Source organism: Temnothorax nylanderi, unplaced genomic scaffold, assembly GCF_030848795.1.
Source record: "Temnothorax nylanderi isolate EJ_2023f unplaced genomic scaffold, tnyl_v1.0 TNYL_tig0386_pilon, whole genome shotgun sequence".
In the NCBI taxonomy this organism is placed as follows: Eukaryota; Metazoa; Arthropoda; class Insecta; order Hymenoptera; family Formicidae; genus Temnothorax; species Temnothorax nylanderi.
The window spans coordinates 20,118-44,625 of record NW_027249448.1 but is presented as its reverse complement, the minus strand read 5'-3'; the positions used below and the strand labels follow the sequence as shown (position 1 = coordinate 44,625).

The following is a 24,508-nucleotide window of genomic DNA, read 5'->3' as shown; positions in this document are numbered from 1 at the left end:
GTATGCGAGGTAAGTACGTAAGGTAAGGTAAGTATGAAAGGTAAGTACGTAAGGTAAGGTAAGTATGAAAGGTAAGTATGTAAGATAAGTATGCAAGGTAAGTATTAAAAGTAAGTATGTAAGGTAAGTATAAAAGGTAAGTATGCAAGGTATAAGTATAGATAAGGTGTATAAACTAAGACAAATTACAGCATGTATGGTTTCTGTTTATTTATTGTCAATATTTATTATATTAATTTCTTGATTCTCTTTGTTACATAACTTATATAACTTTCTGTTTTTTTTCTTCATCAAATTGTTTTGTGTTATATCTTTATTCGTTTTTCTTAACCTGATGTATGTTCTAGTACGCACTAGACAGGCAATAACTTGTTTAGGAAACTTATTATTAGTTTTTGTACATATGATATCTGTTAATGTGTCAAAAATTTTTGGTTGTTTATTAAAGAAATCGCCATGAAATTTATTAAATTCGTGCTCCATTATATTAGCTGCTTCTTGGAAGCTTGTAGAGGGATATATGCAATTTCCTCGTGAAAACATGCAAAGCCAATCATTAGGTTGTGGATTCGGAAGGTCTTTGGTAGGGATTCCTAATTCACTAAAGTCGTATCTATATCTGTGTGCAACATATCCAGCAACGTACAATAGTGCATTTCTTTCAATGACATCAGTAGCTATTATTCGCTCAAAATCGTCGACCAACTTCATTTCTTGAGGACTAGGCTCATAAGTACTTAAATTTAACACTAGAAAGATGAAAGATGTATGTGAAGTACAAATAATCGTTATGTAATATTAACAACAGTATACTCTTTATGTAATATTAAAAACAGTATACTGCTCGTTGATTCCTCACTAAAACAAAAATGTCTATTATGAGTAATTACATTATTGCTTTGGTAAAAAAAGTATTAATACCTTCTCCACTTTCTTCTTGTATATCATGTTCTTCTGTTTCTTCCCTTCTTTGAGTCATAGAATTATCTTTTACCATTGAAGTATCCATGAATATTTCGTCTTCAAAAATGTTTTCATCTTCCCACAGACAATTTAAAGAAGTTTCAGCAGTGTTATTGGAACGTACGTCTTCAACGTCGACAAGCATTGAAGAGCTGCAATCCTCTTCGTTATGAACTCCTGACGAAAGCACATGCCCTGAGTGCTTCCCTAATATGTACCATTTTAAAACGATTTCGTATCTCCACGGGCGTCGGATGATCATATCCTGCGCCCATGGACCTCAAATATGAGAAAAAATTTTCTATAATATCTTGATTTAATCGCCTGGTAAGTATGTATTCTATCTGGAACGCTTCGGTCGAATACTTATTTTTAATGTATGTAAACATTTCTTGTAAAGATTTATTGCATACTAAGATTCCTTTCTGAAATTGCAACAGAGTTGTCTTTTTTCCAACTCGCATTTCTTCGATAAATGTATTCACTTTAGTAATTGTTTGATTTTGCTCCTCTAAATTTATTCCGTAAGCGTGTAACCCACGGTGATGGCCATATTGCAATGAGCTATTGAATACGTCGAACCAATCATTAAACAATTTCAGAACATCTGCGGTATGTTTCCAGTTGACGGAGTGTATAAGATTATTACCTCCCACACCATCGAACAGCCAATGCATTGTATTAGATAATGTTTGAGCTGCCAATTTCACATTTTGACGTTTCGTTCCTTTTGCATCGAGATGTGTTCTACTCAATTTATGAGCAATTTTTTAAATCATTTGCATTCAGTTTTACTAATTCTTCCAAGCATCTTTTATCCACAATATTGCCTTCAACGCAAAAACCAGAATCAAATAAATTGTTTCTCGCTAACTTTAATAGATGAGGGACGTCTGCATAAAAAAATATTTTCAATGACTTGTCGACAGGATGTGTAATAAAACACTGCTTCTCTGTAATTATTACGTTGCTATTATTGCAATGACTATTAGTATTGATACCAATGTTTAAATCTCTCCATAACTTCATATTTGTCGGGCCCATATCACATGTAATGGCCACGACAATGTAACCAGCTTGATACAGATGTTGCAGCACAGTAAATAGAATTTCGCGTGACATTGGCTGATCGTACATGTAATACACAGGTTGCTTCCACTTTTGAACAATCCTCGGGCCATTACAAATTGGCATGTTCTTGTGTGGACCATAGATTCGTTGTTCTCTTCTTTCTAAGTCCAACTTATTAGATATGTATATTTCATCAAAAGTTATGACTGTTAACTTTTCCGCTGTGGAAAAGACTATTTCCTTTATCATCATTATTTGAGGACATCTGTTAAAATTCCAGGTGCTACGTTGAAAGATGCAACCCAATTGCGCAATGTTGATACACAAGGTAATGGAACCTGTTTTACATTTCTGAGATATGTGTAAGCTTTCGGGCTCAATGATCGCAAACCATAGCTGATATTATATCTTCCGATGACCATTTAACACGGACGTTATGCGATGACATTAAACTTTTATTTGTCCTGGCGTAAATATTTTTCGCAAAGCATTGACAGCAATATCTTCAGCTTTCTCTTGTATATCTCTTTCCATTTTTGTAATGATAGGATCATTTTGCGTTGTAGTTGTTGTAATTCTTTTACTTGTATGTTTAGCTGCTGATTTATTTCGTTAATTCTTTATTTTCGTTAAGAATTCCTTATTTCTTTTTTCGGAATGCATTAGAAGTTCTAATAACGTATTTGTGACAACAGTTTCGTCATTACCAACTTCTTGGTTTCTAAAAAACGAAAATAGTATATTATTATCATACAATAGTACACAAATATTGATACTAAATAAGCATAACTTAAACGCATACATACATGTTCGTTTTATTGCATAATTGTGGCCTTTCTTTTGTCTTGCACATTTATTTTACAAGCTCCTTTCTCTTCCCTTTTTCCTTTTCTTCTGTTTCATTTCTTTCAAAGTCTCTTGTACTTCTGTTTCATTTGGAATACATGTTGGACTAACTACTTTTTCTTCTCTTTCTTCTTCTTCTCTTTCACTTGTTTCACAAGGTTCTTTTTCTTTTCTTTCATTACATTGCAAAAGATCGGAGTATGTTGGTATTCTGAAGCTTTGTCTGTAAATAAATAATATAAGTTTAAATATTTTTTATGTACACACAGTAATAAGCATGTATACAGGGTATTTTAGAATAGGTCGTCAAACTTAACAGCATATTCTATTCATCGTAAGAATGAAAAAGATCATATAAATATAGGTTCAAAGGCCCGATTCTAGAAAAATATTGCGTACGATATTTCATGAATGTTATTCGAAAATTCATAAAATATCGTAAGTATGAAAAGTAAGTACGTAAGGTAAGGTAAGTATGAAAGGTAAGTATGTAAGAGAAGTATGAAAGGTAACTATGCAAGGTAAATATGAAAAGTAAGTATGTAAGGTAAGGTAAGTATGAAAGGTAAGTATGTAAAGTAAGTACGTAAGGTAAGGTAAGTATGAAAGGTAAGTATGTAAGAGAAGTATGAAAGGTAGTATAAAAGGTAAGTATGCAAGGTAAGTATGAAAAGTAAGTATGCAAGGTAAGTATGTAAAGTAAGTATGAAAGGTAAGTATGTAAAGTAAGTATGAAAGGTAAGTATGCAAGGTAAGTATGCAAGGTAAGTATGCAAGGTAAGTATGCAAGGTAAGTATGCAAGGTAAGTATGCAAGGTAAGTATGCAAGATATGTGATATTTTTCAAAAATCAGGATACCTATTCTTGAAATCGTTCGTTATGAAACAAATTCGTTATGAACGAAAAGGTGGGGATTTCCCAGTTGAGCACTAATGGGAACCCAGTTGGCGCACCTTTTCGTTCATAAACGAATTCGTTTCATAACGAACGATTTCAAGAATACATATCCAGGCCCCAGAAACGCTACATTTTCAAATCATAAATAATTTGTTCACACTAGACTTTCATAAATATTCTAACATACAGTTGCAAGTAACTGTTATCATTCACCTTCTATTAGAAGGAAACAATAATAGTGCTTGTTATCGAATGGGTAATTTTGGAATTGGAATCAATATCGTACACATACATCGCAGTAAATACACAAAATTATCAGTCTTTATTCAAGCGATGGAGATATTGATACGATATTCACCACGATGTACGTATATAATATTGATTCCAATTCCAAACATACCATCTGGTAATGAGTACTATTATTTACTTAAATAAAAGTGAATGATAGCAGTACTTGTAATTAAATGTTACAATATTTACAAAAATTTGTAAATACATATTTATAAAAAGAAAGAAAAACTCACAATACTTTAATTCTCTTGCTTGTGATTGTCATATCACCGTTGGACATTTTTCTTTTCTCGTTTTTTCCAAACTTAACATGTTTGTAGGAATGGAACCCTCTTTTAACCGCCGCAGTTGTTTTGGTGGTGCTTTTGTTGAGTGTGTCCATTTTGTTATAAAACAATCGTCATCAAAATGAAGACTGCATATCCTTGCTACAATAATACAAATGAAATAAAAGATATATAATACTGATATAATTTATAATACTATAGGTCATTTTGCTATATTTTACTATATAAAAAATATATATATATATTAACTTACCAGAATCAATTTTAGACTCTCTTCGCTCCTTTGACAAGCATTTACCCACGCCTGACGAATATTTTCTTCGTTGGGAATCTATAAAAGGTTATTCCTTTCTTCTCTGCATAATATGTCCGACTTTTGCAATTTATTATGCAGCATGAAGGCATTGTGTCTGCAAACGAAAACAAATATGTAGTACACTCATAAAAAGCTGATACACTATTTACAATTGCTTAATTTTTATCATTTTTACAAGCTACAGGTATTTTGTGGTTTATTCATTTAATTCAGTGATATTCAACTTACCTTACACTGGTCTTGCTCCTGCTTTAAATGGTAGCGGTTTCGCGTTTGACAGTGTGGCGGTCGGATTATCGTGCGATTATATAGATATGCGAAGGACCCAGGCGAGAAGAGAACGACGTCAGGATCACGCGCGATATAACGGCGGCGAAGCTCCTGCTATTCTGCTGCCCGCCCGGTCCAGGTCCCGGGGTGTGACCCTGAGGTAGTACGCCGGAACTGGGTCGGTGGGACTTGCCAATCGAGGTTGGCTGAGCTTTGGTGCTGGCGGGCTGTAGACCTTGTTCCTTCTCCGGAATTTTTGCAGGTGCCTTTTTATCGGGTGCCTTTGGTGAGCAGTTCTTTCGCACTGGCCTAACGGTTAATGTCGGTGGAACCACTTTCTCGGACCTTTCGCCCGACGGTAATCTGGTTATGGCCGCGTCGGGACTGTCCTCGGGCGGTGGAGATTGCACAATCCAATTGTATTCTCGTATTTCAACAGGAAGGCCCCATCTCTCGTACTCGTAGCAGTCCAAGCACACCACCGCAAAATCGCCGCAAAATATAACAAATTCACCACGTGAACCACGATAACACATTCAGTAACGTCGTCGACAACGAGCGTACTAAGGCTCTAATAAACGTACCTGGTACACGCGCGGCAACGGCGATCATGGGTTCCACTAACCTAACTTGTGGCGGTGGCCATATTGGTTTTCACATTTGGGGCTAATTTCTGATTGGTTCAAGAGCGGCCATTACTTTGAACGACTGCGCATCCACGGGAATGTTACACCTAGTATTCTTCCGTTTGCGCGCAGGGTGCACGGTGCACTGCCTTGGGGTGCAGTCAGCGTCAGCAGTTGCCGAGTGCGCGTGAGACAGCGTGAGACCACGTGCGGCATGCGGGACGACCATAGCTAACCTCTTTTCCTTAGATTTTTTTCCGATCCGTTCGATGACCGAAACTCGCCGAGGACGGCGAGCATCATTGTTCGCGACGTCGATCAGTCTCCCAAGTCCTGGCTAGTCGAACGCGACCCGCAAGTTAGAAGAGTTGGAGAATACAGGCTTGGGGAGAATAGGTGAAAGCAAGAGAAAATTAAGATTAAGATAGAGATAAAAAAAGGATGGGCAAGCTGGTGCCTCGTTTGTCAAGTAGAAAGAAGGCGAAGCGATGGGCAAGAGGGCAGAGTTCCAGTTCCAATCCGGCGACAACCAAGTACCGCGAGCAAGCGACTGGCATGTTTTTCAAGGACCTCCCCGGCCCCGGCACGCCAGGTATCACGAAGGAGGACCTACGGAAGCACGACGCCATCCAAGGTATTGAGCCGTCGTTCGCGAAGCTCGACCTGGACGCGGACCGAGAGGACCGAGAGGATGGGAGGACGGCGATTACGTGCGACACGTTCGCTACCAATTACAGCGCGTGCTCCAACCTTTCCTTCGGCAGGTTCCTCGGCCGCTTTCAATCGAGCTCGATCGTCCACAAGGAGATGCTGGCGGTGCTCGCGGCCGTGACGGAGGTCATCAAGCAGAACGGTGGTAACGAGACTTCGACCGAGTACTTTGCCGCGTTGATGAGCACTTTGGAGGCGATAGAGGCGTCAGACACCTCCGTAGCCGCGACCCTCTCGCTGCTCGGGATGTGTCTGAGAACGGTGCCGAGGAACGTCCTCAACTTGCAATTCGGGCCGACGAGTCAGGCCCTCCTGCGGATTCTCGAGCGGTCAGCGATCGTAAGCGAGAACCATCTCGTTCTCCGACATTGCATAGGCTGCCTCTCGGTGTTGCTGAGAGCGCAGGAGGCTGCCGTTTGGATCGCGGCCTCGACGACGCAGCTGCTCAACGCTATCCTGTCCTTCGTCACTCACGCCAAGCCGAAGGTCCGCAAGTCCGCCCAGCACGGGATACGCGCCATTCTACGGGGCAGCGAGGTGACGAGGAGCGAGGCGCCCGTGCCCGCGCCGCCGACTCACCATCCGGCCGCGGGACATATCGCGACGCACTGCGTCGCGCAGCTCGACGCCGCTTGCGAGCCAGGCTCCTCGCTCGGAGCTACCACTATTCTGCATATTCTCACCCTGTTGAAAGATATTATGTCGCAGTTGCCCAAGTCACACGTAAGGACCATCTGCGAACGTCTGTTGAGCATCATGACGTTGAACAACGTCCTGATAACGTCGTGCTGCCTGCAAACGCTGCACGGGCTGTTGGTCGCGAGGCCGTCGGAGGCGACCTTACCTTTCCCGCAAAACGCAAGTATCATTAAGGCCCTTTACGATTATCAGCCGTCCGCGGACGACACGCAGCCGACTTTGGCGTGGTTGGCCGTCATGCGGGAGGCTCACTGCAACCTGGTGCGGCTGGCAGCCTCCCCGCAGTCGGGGACCGCAGCCGCGGTCGACGTCCTTTCGACGCTCCATCACGTTACGCCGGAAATGCTCGACAGGTGTATCAGGCTCTTGCTGTCCAACAGGACGGAGATCGTCGCCGGCGCGTCGCACACCGTCGAGGCCATTCTACGGGACGGCGTGGCACGCCTGTGCGAGAACGAGGAGCGAGTCGGCAGATACGAGCCGATCCTGAGGCGCGTCGTCGAGACGTTGCGCGAGGCGCTGAGCTATCGCTATCTCGGAGCCTGGCGCCACGTCCTTCACCTTACAGCCGTGCTCTTCCAAGTCGCCGGTAAGCTCGCCGCCGCCGGAAGACTCGAGCAACTCGCCAACCTCGTCGAGACCCTGGGCAATCTGCGAGATTTCCACGATTTCGCGTACAACCGTGAGGCGGAGTACGCCATCGGGGCGGCGATCCGGGCGATGGGGCCTCGGCTCGTGTTGAACATCCTCCCTCTTCGAACCGACGAAAACGCCGCTCCTTGTCAGATAAATCTCAGACGCGCGAGCTGGATGATCCCGCTGCTCAAGGATTGCGTAACGAATGCCGGTGGCCATTCCACCATCGCCCTCTTCAAGGACGTCTTGCTACCGATCGCTCGGCACTGCGAGGAAAAAGCGAACAAGACGACGGGTACCGCCGCCGCCGCCGCCGCCGCCGCCGCCGCCGCGTCTACCGCGGACGGAAAGACGTACGAGTGCTTGGTAACGCAGATCTGGTCCATCTTGCCGAGCATATGCAACGACGCCAGCGACGTCAAGGACAACTTTAAACACATCGCCAAGCTGTTGGGTATAGCCATCAACGACCGGAGGGACCTCAGGCTACCCGCGATGGCGGCCCTGAGAAAACTGATTGTCAAGGCGAGGCGGAGCTCTGACGGAGACGGAGAGACGGCGGCGGCGGCGGCCGACGATCGCGCCGAGCTCGCTCGCTTCGCCAAAAACTACCTGCCGATCCTCTTCAATCTGTACACCACGAGACCAAGCGGCACGGACGAGGAGGGAGTGCGCCTCGCCGCGTACGACACGATCAAGACCTACATGACGATCACGAGCAGCGACTTGGCGAACGAGCTGTTCGATCGAGCGCTGAGCAAGCTCGACGAGCCCGACGCGGATGACTTCTTCAAGGAGAGCGTTTACGATCTGACGAGAGCGCTGATCGGCTATACGGACGTCGACAGGCTGAGCAAGTACTACGACGCGTGCGTGCCGGTCTTGAAGAACGATACCAAGCGGAAGGAGCAGAAGAAGGCTTACCGTTTCCTCGAGGAGATATGCGGCAGCGAGAGGGAGATCTGCGAGCGGTTCCTCCACGAGCACCGGCGCCAGATTCAAAAGACGCTGATCGCGTCGGCGAGCAGCGTCGTCAAGACGAGTAGAGGAGCGCGTCTGCGGTGCCTCGCGCATCTCGTCAGACGACACCCGCAGCTCGAGGGGACCAAGTTCCTCGAGGCCGTCGTCCCGGAAGCTGTGCTCTGCGTCAAGGATATAAACGAGAGGTGTCGCGACGCGGCGTATCAGCTGCTCAACGCGATCGCCGAGAGATTCCTCAACGAGCCCGACCACCTCAAAGACTACGCGGATATGCTGATGGTGGGCCTGGGCGGCGAGCGAGCCTACGTTAGCGCCAGTCTCCTCGCTCTGGCCTCTGTCACGTATCGTCACAACGACTCTCTCGGCACGGAGATCGTCGGTGAGATTCTGGGACACGCTTGCACCATTCTGACCAGTCCTACGAGGGAGATTGCCGAGTCCGCCTTGTCTTACGTCAAGGTCTACGTCAACGTCACGCCGTCCGACGTGATAGCGCCGACGTTGCCGCGGATAGTCGACGCTCTGTCGCGAATGAGCGAGGACTGTAAGCGCCACTTTCGACAAAAGGTGCGAGACATATTTACCAAATTGATAAGGAAGTACGGCTTCGGACCGATATCGATCATGCTGCCAGCCTCGGACGTGACCCTGCACAAGAGACTAAAGAATATCAACAAGATCGAAGACGCCAAGAGGAGGAAGCGGGAGCTCGAAAGAGCGAGGAAGCTGGAGCGGGAGAATACTGACGAGGAATTTGACCTCGTCGTCAGCAGGAGGAGACCTAAAAGTATAGAGGAGATATTGGCCGACAGCGACGAGGAGTTTGAGGCTACGGAGAACGAAGAGGAAGCGAGGAGAAGCAAGAAAAGAACCCCAGGAAAGGACGCTTGGATTCAGGAAACTAAAGATAATATAGTCGATCTCGCGGATCCCGCAGCTGCTAGAAATATCACAAGTTGGTTTACGGCGAATATTTGCACGCTCCCTCCCTCCCTCCCTCGATCGGTTCTCACTGGCTGGTTTCGTCAATTTTCCAATTTTTCCAATTAGTTCTCCCTTTGACCGATCGATGAGAAACAGTCAAACTCTGTAAAATCTTATAAAATCGACCGTCTCCGTCGATCGAGAGAGTTTATTTTTAATTTATATCGATATACGATATGTTCCCTCTATCTCCGTCTATGAAACCCGAAAACCTAAAAAGGAATCGAGAACAAAGTTCAAACTTAAAGAAATTTGTAGCTGATGGGTTCATGGGGGTCTTGCGATAATCAATTTCGTTTCTTTTGTACGCTTTAGCTACACAACCGGGTGTGTCGAATCTAAAGATTCCAGAGAAGAAGGTAAAGGATCGTGGCTTTGCGACCGCACCCGATGGTCGTCTCATCATTAGGGACGATAACGAGAGAGACAGCGACGCGGAGGAAAGGAATAAGAAGAAGAGAAAGACTTGTTTCTCCCAGAGTGATTCGGAAGACGATTACAGTAAGTAAACTTGAGAAAAAATTACTTTGTTCAGACATGAAAAAAGTGTGCACGTATCATCACAGCGATATACGAGATATATGTATATGTATGTTTCTACTTTGTAGAAGACGAAGATGATGTATCGGTAGTGACCACAAAGACCGCTGGCAAAAAACGTAAATACAGCTCAAGTACATTGGATGCGATGAGCTTAAAGAGTCAGTCAACGTCGAGATATCGAGGTAAAATTCCAAGTTTTCGCATTACAGAGTAATGCCCAAGACACTTGACTTTAATTGACTTGAAGAAAAAGTGTCACTTGTATAAATCCTTAAAGACAATCTTTTGGAAATTTAAGAAATTTAAGACGATATTTGACACGTTTATGCGATAAATGAGAAATTGGATTTGCGACTTGTGTATAATAGCGCCCCGATAAGATACGGCAGAAAATGACGAATGATTTATCGCTGTTACGCTAGCTAAATATTGTATTGATTCTTCCGTTGAATTTCAGCCGGTGGATCGGGTATTCATCGACCGCTAAAAGCGACGAAAGTAGACTCTGAACCCGGTTCGGAATATCGTGCGACAAAGGCCAGAGGAGATGTTAAGAAAAAGGGTAAACCAGATCCCTACGCATATGTACCCTTGACGAGATCTATATTGAACAAAAGGTAACATCAACAGATTTTAGATCTTTAGTAACAAGTACATTGTACTTTGTACATGAATATTATTCTCAATTTGTTCTTAATATATTAATAAATTGATACATTTGCACTTTACAGAAAGAAGAAGAAAAATGCGGGCAAATTTCAGAGTATAGTTTCTGGGACGAAAAAGGGCGCCCGCGCAGGTTTACGCAATAAACGAAGAAAGCGTTAGAAACGGATAACAATCCTAATTGTTGTTCATAATATTGTCCAACGATAAACGTATCGATTATTATTATTATTATTATTACGTAATTATTTTCAAATACATAGTTGGACGTAACCACACTATTTCCCAATCTAATTCAGTCCAATTGGGATATATGCGAGTGTGATATACCAAAAGGGTTAACGGGGGTGCCTTTAATCTTTTACCGTCGTTACTCTCAATGCTCCGATTATACATAAAGGACACAGAATCTCTGGTTTAGAAGTGTGGGGTAACATATCTCCTAAATACCGCGATGTACATGGAAGAGTTAACGACGGAGATGTTAATAATTCAGTTTCCATCGTCGGGATAACATCTGCTTCGTATAGAGAGATTGGAAAGTGGTGTCCGCAAGTAAATATCATATTGTCTTCTTCCGTTGTGAGCAAATGATTTATAGCATCCGAGTCCTGTTTTAATGTTAAACAGATTCAACTACAATTAGTCAATTACAATTGAATTTAATGAAACTAATGGAAACCAATTATAATTAGTGTAATGAAAATCTCGTCTGACTGATGAAAGATCTCGGTAAAATATATTTTATTTACCTTAATGCGTGTAAATAATCTGGAATCTTCCATTTCGGAAAATACCGTGCTGACGATACCTTCCATCATTTGTTCTGGATTATTATTTCTACTTGTGCCTGGATATCCGTTTAAAGGTGCTCCGTAATTGTCCGCCATTAAAGAGGAGAAGGATTTAACGTATTCCGGCATATCATCTGAAATATAAAGAGTTGACGTTCTCCGTTATGCTAATCACTTTCAGAAGCTCTTCACTTTGAAAGATGAAAGATATCAAGCTAAGCAACCTTCATCTATACGCTGCATCAACATCGATAGCACCCGAAGACAAAATTTGATTGAGAATAAGCTGTTCGCGCACCAATCCTTTCCTTCTTCGTCGTACGTTTTGCTTACATTCAAGTATCTTCCTATCGCATCCTGACTGTAAAGTGAGATAATGATGGAAAAGTGAAAAAATGTACATTAATTCGTCTCGTCTCATCACCAATTTTCCTAGCCCAGTCAGGGATTCCTAAACGTTTTCTTTTTACCAATACTTGATCCGTAGTCAGATTGCAGTTTTAGTGCAGCATCACATGGATCTTGTGTATATTTTTTACTTTCTTTTGTTCTCTAATTCAGAAAGATGCTTAATGTTAGAGTTAAGCAAATTTGAGCTTTTAAACCGACACGAGGCACTTGGAATCCCTGTGCATTATTAAAAATAAACGAAATCACACTCAAGAGAGGATATAGTCGTGTACGATAAGAGAAAAGCGCGAGCAAAATCCTGCTCGCGTAATGCAGCAAGGTGCAATATTGACTTACCAAAAAAGTAATAATCCAAGAGGGTAATAAACGATGTGTATATGTTCGAGAAAAACGTTCTCCAAGCTTTGCATCGGTAAATTGTGCACGATCCAAAAACCAATTGCACTTTGCAACATTTCACATTTTACGGTATTTGCTTCATTATTAATACTTGATAAATAGAACTTTAATGCTCTTATGGTTTCATTGATTACGTAATTCCTCTGAGAACGCGAGGACACCTTGTCCAAGAACACAGTCTTCTCTTCATTCACGTTGCAACGATCGTCATTCACAATCGACAGATTTGTTTTCGTGCAGACCGATCGAGATGACGTTTGCGCAGAGTTACGTAGAGTGACGTCTTTATGCTGCAACAGCGAATTTGCGTTTTCATTAAAAATAAGATCTTCGATCCATCCCTGTCGTTGTTCGTCTTCGTTATTAGCGTTATGTTCGGTGTCGGAGTGGTCAGTGTTAACGTTCAGCGAGAGACCGTCGTCGTCGTCGTCTTTTCGAGTTCCGCATAATTCTTCCAAACCACCTTGACAATCGAAAGAGTATAATTCTTGCGCGAGTGTTTGCAAATTATTCAACGATCTACTCGTTGAAATTTTCGTCCAGCTTCGAGCAACGCTGTTTTCCAAGGATTCCATGAGATTCTTCTCCGCTTGTCTATTAAATAATTCAGTGTTCCTCTCGATATCTCGGGACAGGATGGAATCCCTCGTCATATCAACGTTTGGTGAGCTAGTCTCGAGGGTTGAGTTAATTCTCTCATGTGGAACTTCTCTCTCTGACATTTGATCATTTCTGGATGACCGAAGGCTCAATTTATGCAACATTTTCAATTGATAAGTGAAAGCAGCTGGAACGTTATTTTCTAATGCTGCTATTTTAGAACAAGCTTGATAATTCTCCAATTCGACACACTGCAACGGAAAAATTTTACCTTACAAAGTTGTTTTAGCAAAACAGTATTGCGTTGCGTGCCACACATTTTGCTTCGAATTAAAAATTTAAACACACAATTTAACACATTTGATCATAAAGTTAGCAGTGTCACATATATCACTTGGCAAAAAAGAAATGAGGAGGACTCGACGATATCTCGCGCGTCTTGTGTTTCTTCCGATGGAAGAATCGGACAAATCGGTACAAATATAAGATTAATCTGAACGATTAAAACGATAAATAAACGTTTTCTTTTTCTTCTCCAGGCCTCTCGCTTAAAATTTCATTGTGCCGCATCTGCGTATCAATCGCTGCGATAAAGCGGATCGCGACCCACCTTTTCTATAATATTGGCAGAATTGTATAAACCGTAGAAATGTTCCAGAATATAATGAAGCGTCAATTCCCCGGGTGATCTTTCGATAACGCTCAAAGGACGGACGGCGCCGGCGAGAGAAAATGCGTCGTTGGATCGATAAGATATCACTGGGGTAGAAATGCCAGGTACTTGACTAGGGACGTCCAGAGCTATGTGCAACGCATTAGGGAGCCGTACTATTCGCTTCGATGATTTCAGCAATACAAGTTTATCGTCGGCATCACGTGACTCTTTCGCAGGAATGCGACCCAATTGCGCTCTGCTGTTATTACCCCAAGCCAACACCGTACCCCCTATAAAAGACAAACCACATGGAAATATATATATATTTATAACGCTGGAAATTTTCATTTTCAAAAGCCACATTAAAAGCCACCGTGCATCGTGTATGTGCGTAAGAGGGAAGAGCGGTTAATATAAAAATGCAATTAAATCTTTGCTCAATTATTTTCATTTTCATAGTCGGATTTAATTAGCTTTATAGACAAACTGGAATACCATATTAAATAATTAGTAACTTTATTAAATTAGATTGAATTCGAAAGATTCGAGACTATTTGTGCGCCACATATTTTGGCTCAAGATGGGTAATACTATTTAAATGGCTCCATCAAGAATATTTTGTGTGTGTGTGTGTGTGTGTGTGTGTGTGTGTGTGTGTGTGTGTGTGTGTGTGTGTGTGAGAGTATGCAAGAGCGCGCACGTACATATACATATATATATTTGTTTTTTTGTAACCTGGTTGTATCGCGACCGTATAATCATATCCACAAGCAATACCAACAGCATTAATTATAGGATTGATTCTCTCTTTATTCAGGCCAGCATTTCCCGTATGCACAGATGAGTCACTGATATTCCCATTGTTTTCAGACGCATTTCCATTATTTACCAGTGAGTTGTTTGACTTTGCGCCAGTGTCCAAGTCCCATTGATTTTGCATTCTTTTAAAATCATTGTGTCTAGGGGGTATTTGTGCAAAAATACAGGCTGAATTGTAATATAAAGGCGTTGGAATTGACACTTCTCGCCGCGTGCCGTTACCTATCTGACCATCTAGATTGCGGCCCCATGTATATAAAGAGCCATCCTTTGTTATCAATGCATTATGATGACAGCCAGCTGATATCTGCACAAGTGACCACACAGGTTACATCATATCTACATAAAGTATGCAGGATTCTTTTATACTATACCAACAATACGATACTAACGTCACAAACTAATACTCTCCGCGTCTAATTTAAAGATGAATTTATTTGTAAATGTAAATATTACTACATTACTACTACTACATCATCATCATCATCCATCATTATTATTATTATTATTATTACAAGCGCAACGTCTAAATTTCAGGCATTATTACGAACCTCCTTATATTACGAACCTGATTAATTTGCCCTTTTACCAAACTTGTATCGACAACACATGGCTTCAAATGTGCTTGACTCTCTTGGGTCTGACCATCAAAGTTGAGGCCTTTCAAATCTGCGTTTTCAGTCTCGGGTTTCTTTTGTGTTTCTATATCGCGAGTAATCGCTTTTGTTTGAGCAGACTCGGTTTGTACACCATCCACCAAAAATTCTTGTTTTATTTCTTCGTTTAGATTTGTAACATGGCTCGATATTTTCTCCGACTCCTCCAAAGCTTTACTCTTTTTCTCATTAGCATCTCGTTGCTCTAGTATACGCGTTTTTTTTTGCGCTTGTGCTTGCAATCTGAGAACCTGAGGACTCGCGCCCCATATGTATAATTTGTTGGCGTTAGTGACAGCTAGCTGCAAACATGAGAATAAAATACGCGTATAAAATCGCTTTTGCTATTCATCAATAGTTACAGACACGGAGATTTTATTTTATTTATTTATTTTTTGGTTTTTTTTACAAAAAGTAACGAGCGGTTTCAATGGTCGTCATTTTGCGGTGAAAGAGAAGAGAAATAAAAACGATTAAATGTATCCAACTGTACATCATGCAAGTCACGCATGTTATTTTTTAGCGACTTACATTATGAAAGTATCCGGTACTTATAAGCGTTATCCCGTCGGGTAACGCGACTTTTGTCGGGATAGAACTTTTGGCAACATCACCCGTTCCCAATTGACCGAGGACATTACATCCGAAGGCGTACACAACACCGTCTACCGATAGTGCCAAAGTGTGCGCGTATCCAGCGCTAATATAACACACGACTACGCCAAGCAGAGTTTTGACCATGGATGGTGTAGCCTTTTCGTCGGTGTTACCGTGGCCCAGTTGTCCGTGAACACCCCAACCCCACGTAAATATTCTGCCATCCGCGGTTAGTGCTACAGAATGATATTGTCCAGCTACCGCGTCGATAATAATCTCTTGCGCCAACGAAGTAATTAATTCCGGACTCGAACATCGTAGCACCTTGCCGAGTCCTAACTGGCCAAATTGACTAGCTCCCCAAGCGTAGATTCCATTGTTAGTAACTGCCAGGGTGTGGCAATGTCCACACGATACACTGAAAACTTTTATCTTCATACTCTTGAAGAAGCATATGGCGTGTGGTGCCCCATATCGCAAAACGCTAGAGCCCGTACCTAGACAATTGATTAACGACGTGTTAATCGATGAAAGAATTGGATAACTATTGTGAAGAAACTTGGCGAGACTGTGTGTGAGTGATGAGGCAAGGGAAATCCAAATGGCCAATCCGCGAGCATACGTAATACAAGAAGGTGTTTCAATATTTATCTTCAATCATCTTCAATCTGTATACATACAATTTGTACGCGAATGGAATCTTTTAGATGTAAAATACAGCAAAGCTACTAGAAAATGTTGAAAAATTATATATAAATTGACGGAATTTGCTCATCTCGATGCGAAGCTACAAGACATTCAATATTTCAGATTAGACATTTGTCTCAAGCAGAATGACAATTTCTCGAGTTGTGTTTTCCGTGCGCTCTTGTCGCCGGTTTTTTCCAATCATCTATAAGAAAAATAAAAGATGATGGAAGATACTGTTCGACGTGGTTTGGTTTTTCGATATTCAGTAGGAGACTTGTTCGCTCTGCTTTATCTCATATTCGGTTGGCTCACCCTGGTAACCGATTGAGATGTGTGTGTTATTACATTTATTTAATTTTTGACAACATTTGTGATGTAGCATTAAGACTTAAAATACCCTGCAAATGTACGTACCTAGACAACCTTGCACCGAACTGCCCCAAGTGTAGATATTACCATTTCTAACAAGCGCAACGTGAGAAAATCCAGTACTTAACGATCTCCTCTTAAAATCAACGTGCGGAGTCACTTCCGAATATTCCTGTACGGATCAAAGTGTAAAGTTATAATTCAGTTTCATTAGGCCGACCTGATAATTTCGCAGAGATACGTGATTTTCGGCAAATGACAAGCGAGACCGAATACGATCGGAATACGCTCCTCCCCATTAATCAAAAGAATTATGCATTCGTCTATACTCTATCGTATGATCCTTCCTCATTCCTTCACAAATATTTGAATATCCGAATCGGATAAATAACAATATGGTAATATTACGCTTTATCGTCACGCAATTTGACGCAGACTGGATTTCGTTACTTTTATCAGAGATTAATTTGTGTACAAACATCTAGAGAGGAAAGTTTGATTAATATCTGAAAATAAGAATTTCCCTGAGGAAGACTTTGCGATAAGACGTTTTGAAATATGTGGAACAGGAAGTTAACGAAATTCCTCGGTAATCTTTCGCTAATAAAAACTTTTCTGGAGCTGGAGCTGGACAATCTCGTTTCCCCTTTACCAAATGCAGAATTATACCTAGATTAGGATTAGGATTTACCTCGCTTACCTTCGGCAATTGCACGTCGTACAAAAAAGCATATTTGCCATTTGGGTTTAACAATCGTTTTTTATGAATAAGAGTCAACAAAACTAGAATAAACGTTTCTATTATCTCTTCCACGAGGGTATCAGGCTGATCCTATAAAATGTTTTCGTTATATGATAAAAAATGTTCTAATACCATGTTTTAAAAGATGTCCTTTTACCAAAGATAACTCTGATTTAGAATCAAATCTTTTCTTCACGGAAAAGTTGCGCAAAAACCACTTGACTCTCTTTCGAGTAATTAACTATGAGGAATAAGGGAAATTAATTCCGACCAATGAAGTTTCAGTAGAGAAAATACATAACAAAATATAAGCTTCATTACGAGCTTCAAAAAGGAATAGTAATTTAAGGCAGACAAACTTACAAAGCTATAGAAAGTTATGTGCAATGTTAAAAGCTTAAACCATATATCTCTCGACATTCTCGCTAAGAAAATCAATTGGCTAAATATCTGTCAAGTTAAAAGGACATTGCTTAAAACAACCTGTGTTGGGATATATCGCGTATGGGTAACATTCCAAAATTCGCTCGATTTTCTCTCAATGAAATTTTTATCCGGAGCTATTTGTCTTTACAATTTCTTAAAATCCAAACGCAGTTAAATATCTTGGTCAAATTGGTCAAACTAAAAATTTGTTTAAGTAAAAAGCACATCTGATATTAATAAAAAAAAAAAAAATTCTTTTGTATACCTGTAATTTTAAAATTTGCAAAAATTTCTTTCTATTCTAAATAACAACGAGAAATTCAACAACTTAGTCCTTCATGGCATGAATGGATTAGCGTGCGAATCTTGAGAACATCTCATACACCAGAAACTCAATACTACTCACCATATTATCCATAGAATCTATAGAATGACACTGATTAGATCGTACATTGCACGCTACTACTTTACGACGTGCTTTACATTGTACTAATTTAGGTCGTAATACTGGATTTGTTGGATCATACAATGTTACTAGTCTCTGTGAAATATTTCAAGCTGTTGAGCATAATCGTAGTTGAAACATAATCTAAAACTCTATTTCGATTCCACCCAAACGTACCAAACGTACCAAATCATAAGTACTCGCGTTTGATTAACTTGATCGAGACAATTTTTCTTGTGTTTTCATGCAAATTCTATGAACGTAGAGAAGCAAAGTATACCCAATATACAATTTTTATATCGCTTTCTCTCTCTTATTTTCGGTTTTTTAATTTTTATATTTGTTAATAATTTAATTTGTAAAGCAAACATTTGTGTAACTACTACCAAGTGAATACTTAAATGGTTAAGGTTTCTCACCTGAAGCACGAAGATCTGAGAATCTCGCAGATTACTGCGCACAAATGACACGTGAGATCTAGCTAAATCGTAATTCAATAACATCGATTGCATTAAATCAGATTCACTTAAACATATGAGTAAACCATCTAAAATAAAAACATATATTTTAAATCTCGCGCGCGCGCACACATACACACATATTTGTAACTACTATTTGCAAAAATTATACGTATGTATGCATAAATTTACACATGTATAAATTACATGATTTCGGATAAATGTCGTTTGTGCCAAATATTTGTATCGCCTTTACAAGAATGTCCAACATTTGACTGTACAGACTTCTTTGTGTAGCCAAGTGATGCAATACCTCCCAGAGGTAAGTTTGACCAGCTATATTAATAGCTAATAATTCGTCGTAAAATGTATTTGTGGACAAAAAGTATCTAAAAAAATGGAAACTTTTAGATTAAAATATAAATTTTACACACACGATGTATATACACGCGCGCTACTTCTATGATATCTTTTAAAATCTTCAAGATAGAAAAAGTAAAAGCGAGAAAAGAGCCGCAGAGGACGCTTTGAATTGACAAACATCGCGGAAAGTATACCGGAATTATGCGCAAGGAAGCGGATATCGTAAGAGGGAAACATTTCGTTCAAAGCCATTATTCCGAGATTTTAAAATCATCGAAATTGTTTAGAATTGTTTAAAATATATTTAGATATCCGATTAAAGATGTCTCATTACACAGGAAACGTAGTATGTTTTGTAAATGTAATTGTAAGATGTAACTTACAAGAACTCCTTATAGATTGCTTTAGATTGTTCCGACCAAACCCTCAGTGTAATTTCAATAAAGGAAAGTACACATAAATTAGACAAATGTATCCTTGTTGCAATAGGCATCTCAGTAATGACAGGTGTCAGTAAACAATGAGTTAGACAACTTAATAATTCTAAAGTATGGCCGATCGATGCAAACTTTAACACGCTCTTCAATAATTTACACTGAAATAGAAATTTTGAACAAAAATCAAATTATTTATGATCAATAAGTAAAAAAACATTTAAATCTAAGAACATTTAAAATTTCCTAATTAATCTCTGACGATATAAATAGCTTGTCATCAAGTACACACGGGTATTCTGTTTGGAATATCTTAGAAGATAAAATATTTTGTCATATATATATATATAGATATATACGAGGGTAGTCTGAAAAGTTTTGAGCCTAACATCGACTCGAAATGTGTCAATGTTGAAAAATTTGACCGAATTTGACCGAAAAAATAATGTTTGAGGCTCAAAACTTTTCTTATATATATATATCCAATATGGCCAATATCTACCTTAGATATCTTATATGAAGCTACCGCACGTGAGAATTCTTTATTCGATAGGAATATATCGCCTACATATTCCAACAAGTGTTGTCCATTTAGTCCAAAAACCATTGCTAATTTTCCCGCTTTTTGCAGCTCGTTTTTCTTCAGTACCAATTCCATGAAAACTGATAGAAGAGATTTTCTAAAGTAAAAAACGATAATTTAGTAACACACTGTGTATGGTAGCAAAAAAATTATATACAAATATTTAGAAATTAATTAGTATTAGAATTGTGCAATCCCATCAACGGCTGAGACAAAAATATGACATACTGTACAAGCAATTCAAATAATAATGCGATACACAGTGACGACTATATTTTTTATAAAATAAATAAATGAGAACATTTTGCGCATCTCACAAAGCCCAACCCCATAATATTAGGGGAAAAAAAACTATTATAGAAGATTTATTTTTGTTGAAATTTTTTCACACATGTAATAAAGCAGATAAAAACAAGGAGATAAAAACAACAATTTTGCTTATCGGTTCTCGGCTTGTGTGAATGCCATTCTCCCATAAATATTACGATGAACTTTAAACTGACCTTAAAACAACTTGGTATACACAGCGATTTGTAACAATTATACATGTATCCAAACTAAGCGGTTCGATTTTAATATCTCTTACATTCTTTAGTAAGGTACATTTACTCTCGATCTCCTCAGAGACTTTTCTCGGTATTATATTATCGAATTTTGTTACTTTGTATACCGCGCGTATCACTTCCTTACTGTTTTTAAAAGAAAATGTCCCGATAACAGACTCGGGATTAAATTGATAGTCTCTGTTTATACGAGTCTCAGACAATTGATCGGATATTATATATATCGCACGTTGATTAACGTCGGTAATAAAAAATAATCTGTGCGCTAATAGAACAGTTTCGCACTCGAATATTTTGTGCATTGATAAGGGTACCACAGTTAGATCTGGACCGTGTATCTGAAACAGAGATCATTATATTGGAAGACTAACGTGTATCAATGCTATGTGCGCTCAACTAGCTAGGGAGGCAAACCAAAAGAGAGATAAGTTGAAATTTCACAAAAGATCTTACCGTGATGTAATTAGTGACAGGATGATAGCACGTATATAATTGTCGATCTTCCCTGTCATATTGCAAAGATAAAAAGGTATCTTTTGATATTGGTTCTGGACTGATAAAACCTAATTTAGATTCTGATAATTCCAGGTTGACAGGAATTCCATTACCGCTTTCTCCAATACTTGCAGCATCTGTGATATTAATATACGTCACGTTTAAAGTTTTATGGATCTTATGGAGCGATTGTAATGATGCGCGACCAGATAAACATGCACCTAGAATGTATTTATCATTGAACAGGCCTTTGGACCTTTCCTCGGTCACGTTTCTTCAGCAAGTCCGCGGCAGAAGTATCGCAAAAGTGACGATATACATAACTATGTACGTCTTTTTTCCGTGCAGATATATAAATCAAGAGGAGGAAGGGACAAAACATTGTACGCGCATGTTATATCGCACATTACAAATATTTATTTACGAAGGGTAAATTAAAAGGAAAAACTAATTTGTCTGCTTCTTTAATTAAAAATTTGAAATGTTCTTTTACCATAAAAAAAAAGTAATACAAATGTTCCATTGCTTTTCCCTTGAGAGATACTTGACATTACATTTTAAATATTTTCCCAAGTATACATAAATTATACCTACCATGGCACTGCAAACTCTCCCCCAACGGTTGATTTTTGGTATCGAACATCTTTTCCTTAAGAATAGCCAGTTTTTCAACAGAGAGTTGTCCAAGTTGTTGTAATTTAGACTTGTTGGGAACAGAATCTCCCACGTTATTATCACAAACATGAATAGTGCCATTCGAGTTTAGTTGGTTCGTATTAGTTTCTTTCTTTTCAAAATTGGGCAAAAGATTGTGAGACATGTGTTCCAAAGGCAAACGCCATTGCTGCTGAAATTTACTGGTTATCAAAAGAGACGCAATTTCGTTGTATTCATTTCGACAAATATGTAGTCCACTTATACTTTCATTAATATACGTTATGCCTAGCTGTTGTCCATTTAAAAGATTTATAAATATAGTTGCTCCACATTCCGTTCCTACAATGCCTATATCCATAGATATTTTCATATCCTTCCACCATGTAACGGCTCGTGGTCTGAAAACAATGGTATACATGAATTTAAAGAAATCTTATGCAACTGTAAAATTATATATTTACGAGATGACCGATAGATAAGGGGAATAGAACGTTGTATAGAAAACGCAGCAAATGCGGAAGAGAATAGAACATGAATGTTTAACCGTTTAAACACGTCAAGTACTAGGAACTTGAAAATTACTGCCAACTCGAGAATTATTTTGTTCAATTAAATTACCTAAAATGAGAAAGCTGAGAATTGACAAAAGGAATATATGTCGCATCGTCGGTCTTCCATCTCTCGTCAACGATGCAATTTTCATCGACTAAAGTTAAAGCAGGTAATATGTACAACGAACCGTCTAAAGTTACGCATAACAACCAAATACCGCTTGAATCAAAGCAAAAAGCAGCTATTTGTTTATGTGGCCCTTGAAACCAAGGAATTTTTTTAACAACGGGTAGGCAAGAGGAATCTCTTTTGAAATAAAGAATAATTTCGGCATTATTGGTTGCCAGTGCAACAAATAATTTTCCTTCAAGTTTGCACTGCACACTATGCTGTATCTCAGTGGTTTTAATTAAACATTGCAGCTTAAATAAATTCTCGTCGGTCACTATTGCCTGAAGATCCATCCTGAATATTTATCTGATATTTCTTCTGAAATAATAAATATGTTAAACATGTATGTCATTTTACACACACACACACACACACACACACACACACACACACACACACACACACACACACACACACACACACACACACACACACACACAACACACAAACGTCACTTATAAAAATATAATTTTTAGCAACAGAACAAGATTAATTTTTACATAACCAAGTAAATAATAATATAATATTACTTCTTTTTCTTTTTGTTAAATATTTCGAATATTTATGTCATCAAGCTTCAGTCCGTCAGAGAAACCTCTTACATGAGGTACGTATGTATGTACACATGCATAATCTATTATAAATTATTATAACGTTAGAATTCGGAGAGGGTACGTATGTGTATAGGCACATGCGTAAATGTATGCCCCATATATTACGCGCAACACGTTTTCATATCTACTACTGTTATTTTTTGCAGAATGTCAAAATGGTCAGAAATTCAAGTAATTTCAAGGTTACATTTCAAGAAAACTGAATGACAGCGTTCAAAAACTCCATCGATTGGCAGCTTTAAAAAGAATGGTCGCGCGTTCAACAAACACAATAACTGTTGAGTGTCGTCTTATCAACACGCTGTGTTGATTTGTTGGGTCTAAAAGTAAGAGCCAATCACGTTCGATTACTACTGAGAGATTTGTTTTGCTCAATGGTTTTGCTGAACGCGCCCAATTGGCAGATTTAAGGCCATCGCACACAAAATGCATAGCTTAGCATAAGCGTAGCATAAAACCAATGAGCATCCAGCTGCAAGTCGCCATATTAATTTACATAGATGTAAATCAATATGTCGGCTTTATGCTGGATGCTCATTGGTTTAGCGGTCTTAAGCGGGGAGCACACACTTCTGCACAACGCATAAAGGCTGATTTATAGAGGCCGTAACCGTTCATTTAAGCCGTAATCTTTAAGAAATTGACCAATCACAGTCGAATGTGAGAAGAATAATCGACTGTGATTGGTCAATTTCTTAAAGATTACGGCTTAAATGAACGGTTACGGCCTCTATAAATCAGCCTTAATGCGTAAGCATAAGAAAATTGATTGGTCTATTTCCTTATGCACATGTGTATGGACCAATCAATTTTCTTATGCTTACGCATTATGCGTTGTGCAGAAGTGTGTTCTCCCCGCTTTATGCTACGCTTATGCTAATAAGGGCCAATTTCACCAACCACGGGCTACGTTTACATGACACCGTTAATCGGGTTTTATAACATCGGTAGTTGTCAGGAAGACCAATCGTAATCATTCTTCAGAAGAATGGAATAGCTGTGATTGACCGGCCTAAGAACTACCGATGTTATAAAACCCGATTAACGGTGCCGTGTAAACGTAGTCACGGTTAGCTTAACCGACGGTTAAAGTTAGCAGGATTGACCAATAGAAAGCAGGGTGGATTCATTTCTATTGGTCAATCCTGCTAACTTTAACCGTCGGTTAAGCTAACCGTGGTTGGTGAAATTGCCCCTAAAGGAAATCTAGGGGCCTATTACGTATCT

At 39.8% G+C, this 24,508-nt stretch overlaps 2 protein-coding genes and 1 long non-coding RNA gene across 6 annotated transcripts; 1 reads left to right on the top strand and 2 right to left on the bottom strand.

Annotated features, from left to right (window-relative positions):
* Positions 1–2,950: 2,950 nt before the first annotated feature.
* LOC139782061 (uncharacterized) lies at positions 2,951–4,622 on the bottom strand. Its single transcript, XR_011720788.1, has 3 exons — positions 4,610–4,622; positions 4,303–4,497; positions 2,951–3,103 (listed from the first exon to the last, which is right to left on the bottom strand). It is a non-coding gene; the product is annotated as an uncharacterized lncRNA (long non-coding RNA).
* Positions 4,623–5,715: 1,093 nt separating this feature from the next.
* Positions 5,716–11,545, top strand: LOC139782064 (RRP12-like protein). The gene is made up of 5 exons (XM_071720990.1): positions 5,716–9,550; positions 9,895–10,080; positions 10,188–10,304; positions 10,580–10,739; positions 10,854–11,545. The coding sequence occupies exons 1-5, from the start codon at positions 6,010–6,012 to the stop codon at positions 10,948–10,950; spliced, it is 4,101 nt and encodes a 1,366-aa protein (XP_071577091.1). The 5' UTR covers positions 5,716–6,009; the 3' UTR covers positions 10,951–11,545.
* Positions 11,002–23,500, bottom strand: Ca (RCC1 and BTB domain containing protein claret). Of its 4 annotated transcripts, none has more exons than XM_071720986.1 (20): positions 23,198–23,497; positions 22,563–22,985; positions 21,882–22,342; positions 21,246–21,424; positions 20,733–21,130; positions 20,149–20,326; positions 19,596–19,807; positions 19,057–19,238; positions 18,811–18,938; positions 18,353–18,487; positions 17,470–17,610; positions 16,824–16,950; positions 15,654–16,216; positions 15,035–15,424; positions 14,383–14,773; positions 13,603–13,937; positions 12,330–13,243; positions 11,807–11,943; positions 11,541–11,716; positions 11,002–11,399 (listed from the first exon to the last, which is right to left on the bottom strand). In XM_071720986.1, the coding sequence occupies exons 2-20, from the start codon at positions 22,958–22,960 to the stop codon at positions 11,142–11,144; spliced, it is 5,703 nt and encodes a 1,900-aa protein (XP_071577087.1). In that variant the 5' UTR covers positions 22,961–22,985; positions 23,198–23,497; the 3' UTR covers positions 11,002–11,141. The 4 variants fall into 4 exon arrangements, with proteins under 4 accessions (XP_071577087.1, XP_071577089.1, XP_071577088.1 ...); XM_071720988.1 differs by having other exon boundaries at positions 17,479–17,610; XM_071720987.1 differs by having other exon boundaries at positions 22,563–22,982.
* Positions 23,501–24,508: the final 1,008 nt, after the last annotated feature.

Bases quoted from the DNA above. Each gene is read 5' to 3' on its own strand.
- LOC139782064 (XM_071720990.1), top strand. From the start codon at position 6,010: ATGGGCAAGCTGGTGCCTCGTTTGTCAAGTAGAAAGAAGGCGAAGCGA. The intron at 9,551-9,894 runs GTTGGTTTACGG...TGTACGCTTTAG, and splicing joins AGCTGCTAGAAATATCACAA to CTACACAACCGGGTGTGTCG. The intron at 10,740-10,853 runs GTAACATCAACA...TGCACTTTACAG, and splicing joins AGATCTATATTGAACAAAAG to AAAGAAGAAGAAAAATGCGG.
- Ca (XM_071720986.1), bottom strand. From the start codon at position 22,960: ATGGATCTTCAGGCAATAGTGACCGACGAGAATTTATTTAAGCTGCAA. The intron at 13,244-13,602 runs GTGGGTCGCGAT...TTTCCGTTGCAG, and splicing joins CTGCCAATATTATAGAAAAG to TGTGTCGAATTGGAGAATTA. The intron at 11,717-11,806 runs GTTGCTTAGCTT...TTTATATTTCAG, and splicing joins GATGCAGCGTATAGATGAAG to ATGATATGCCGGAATACGTT.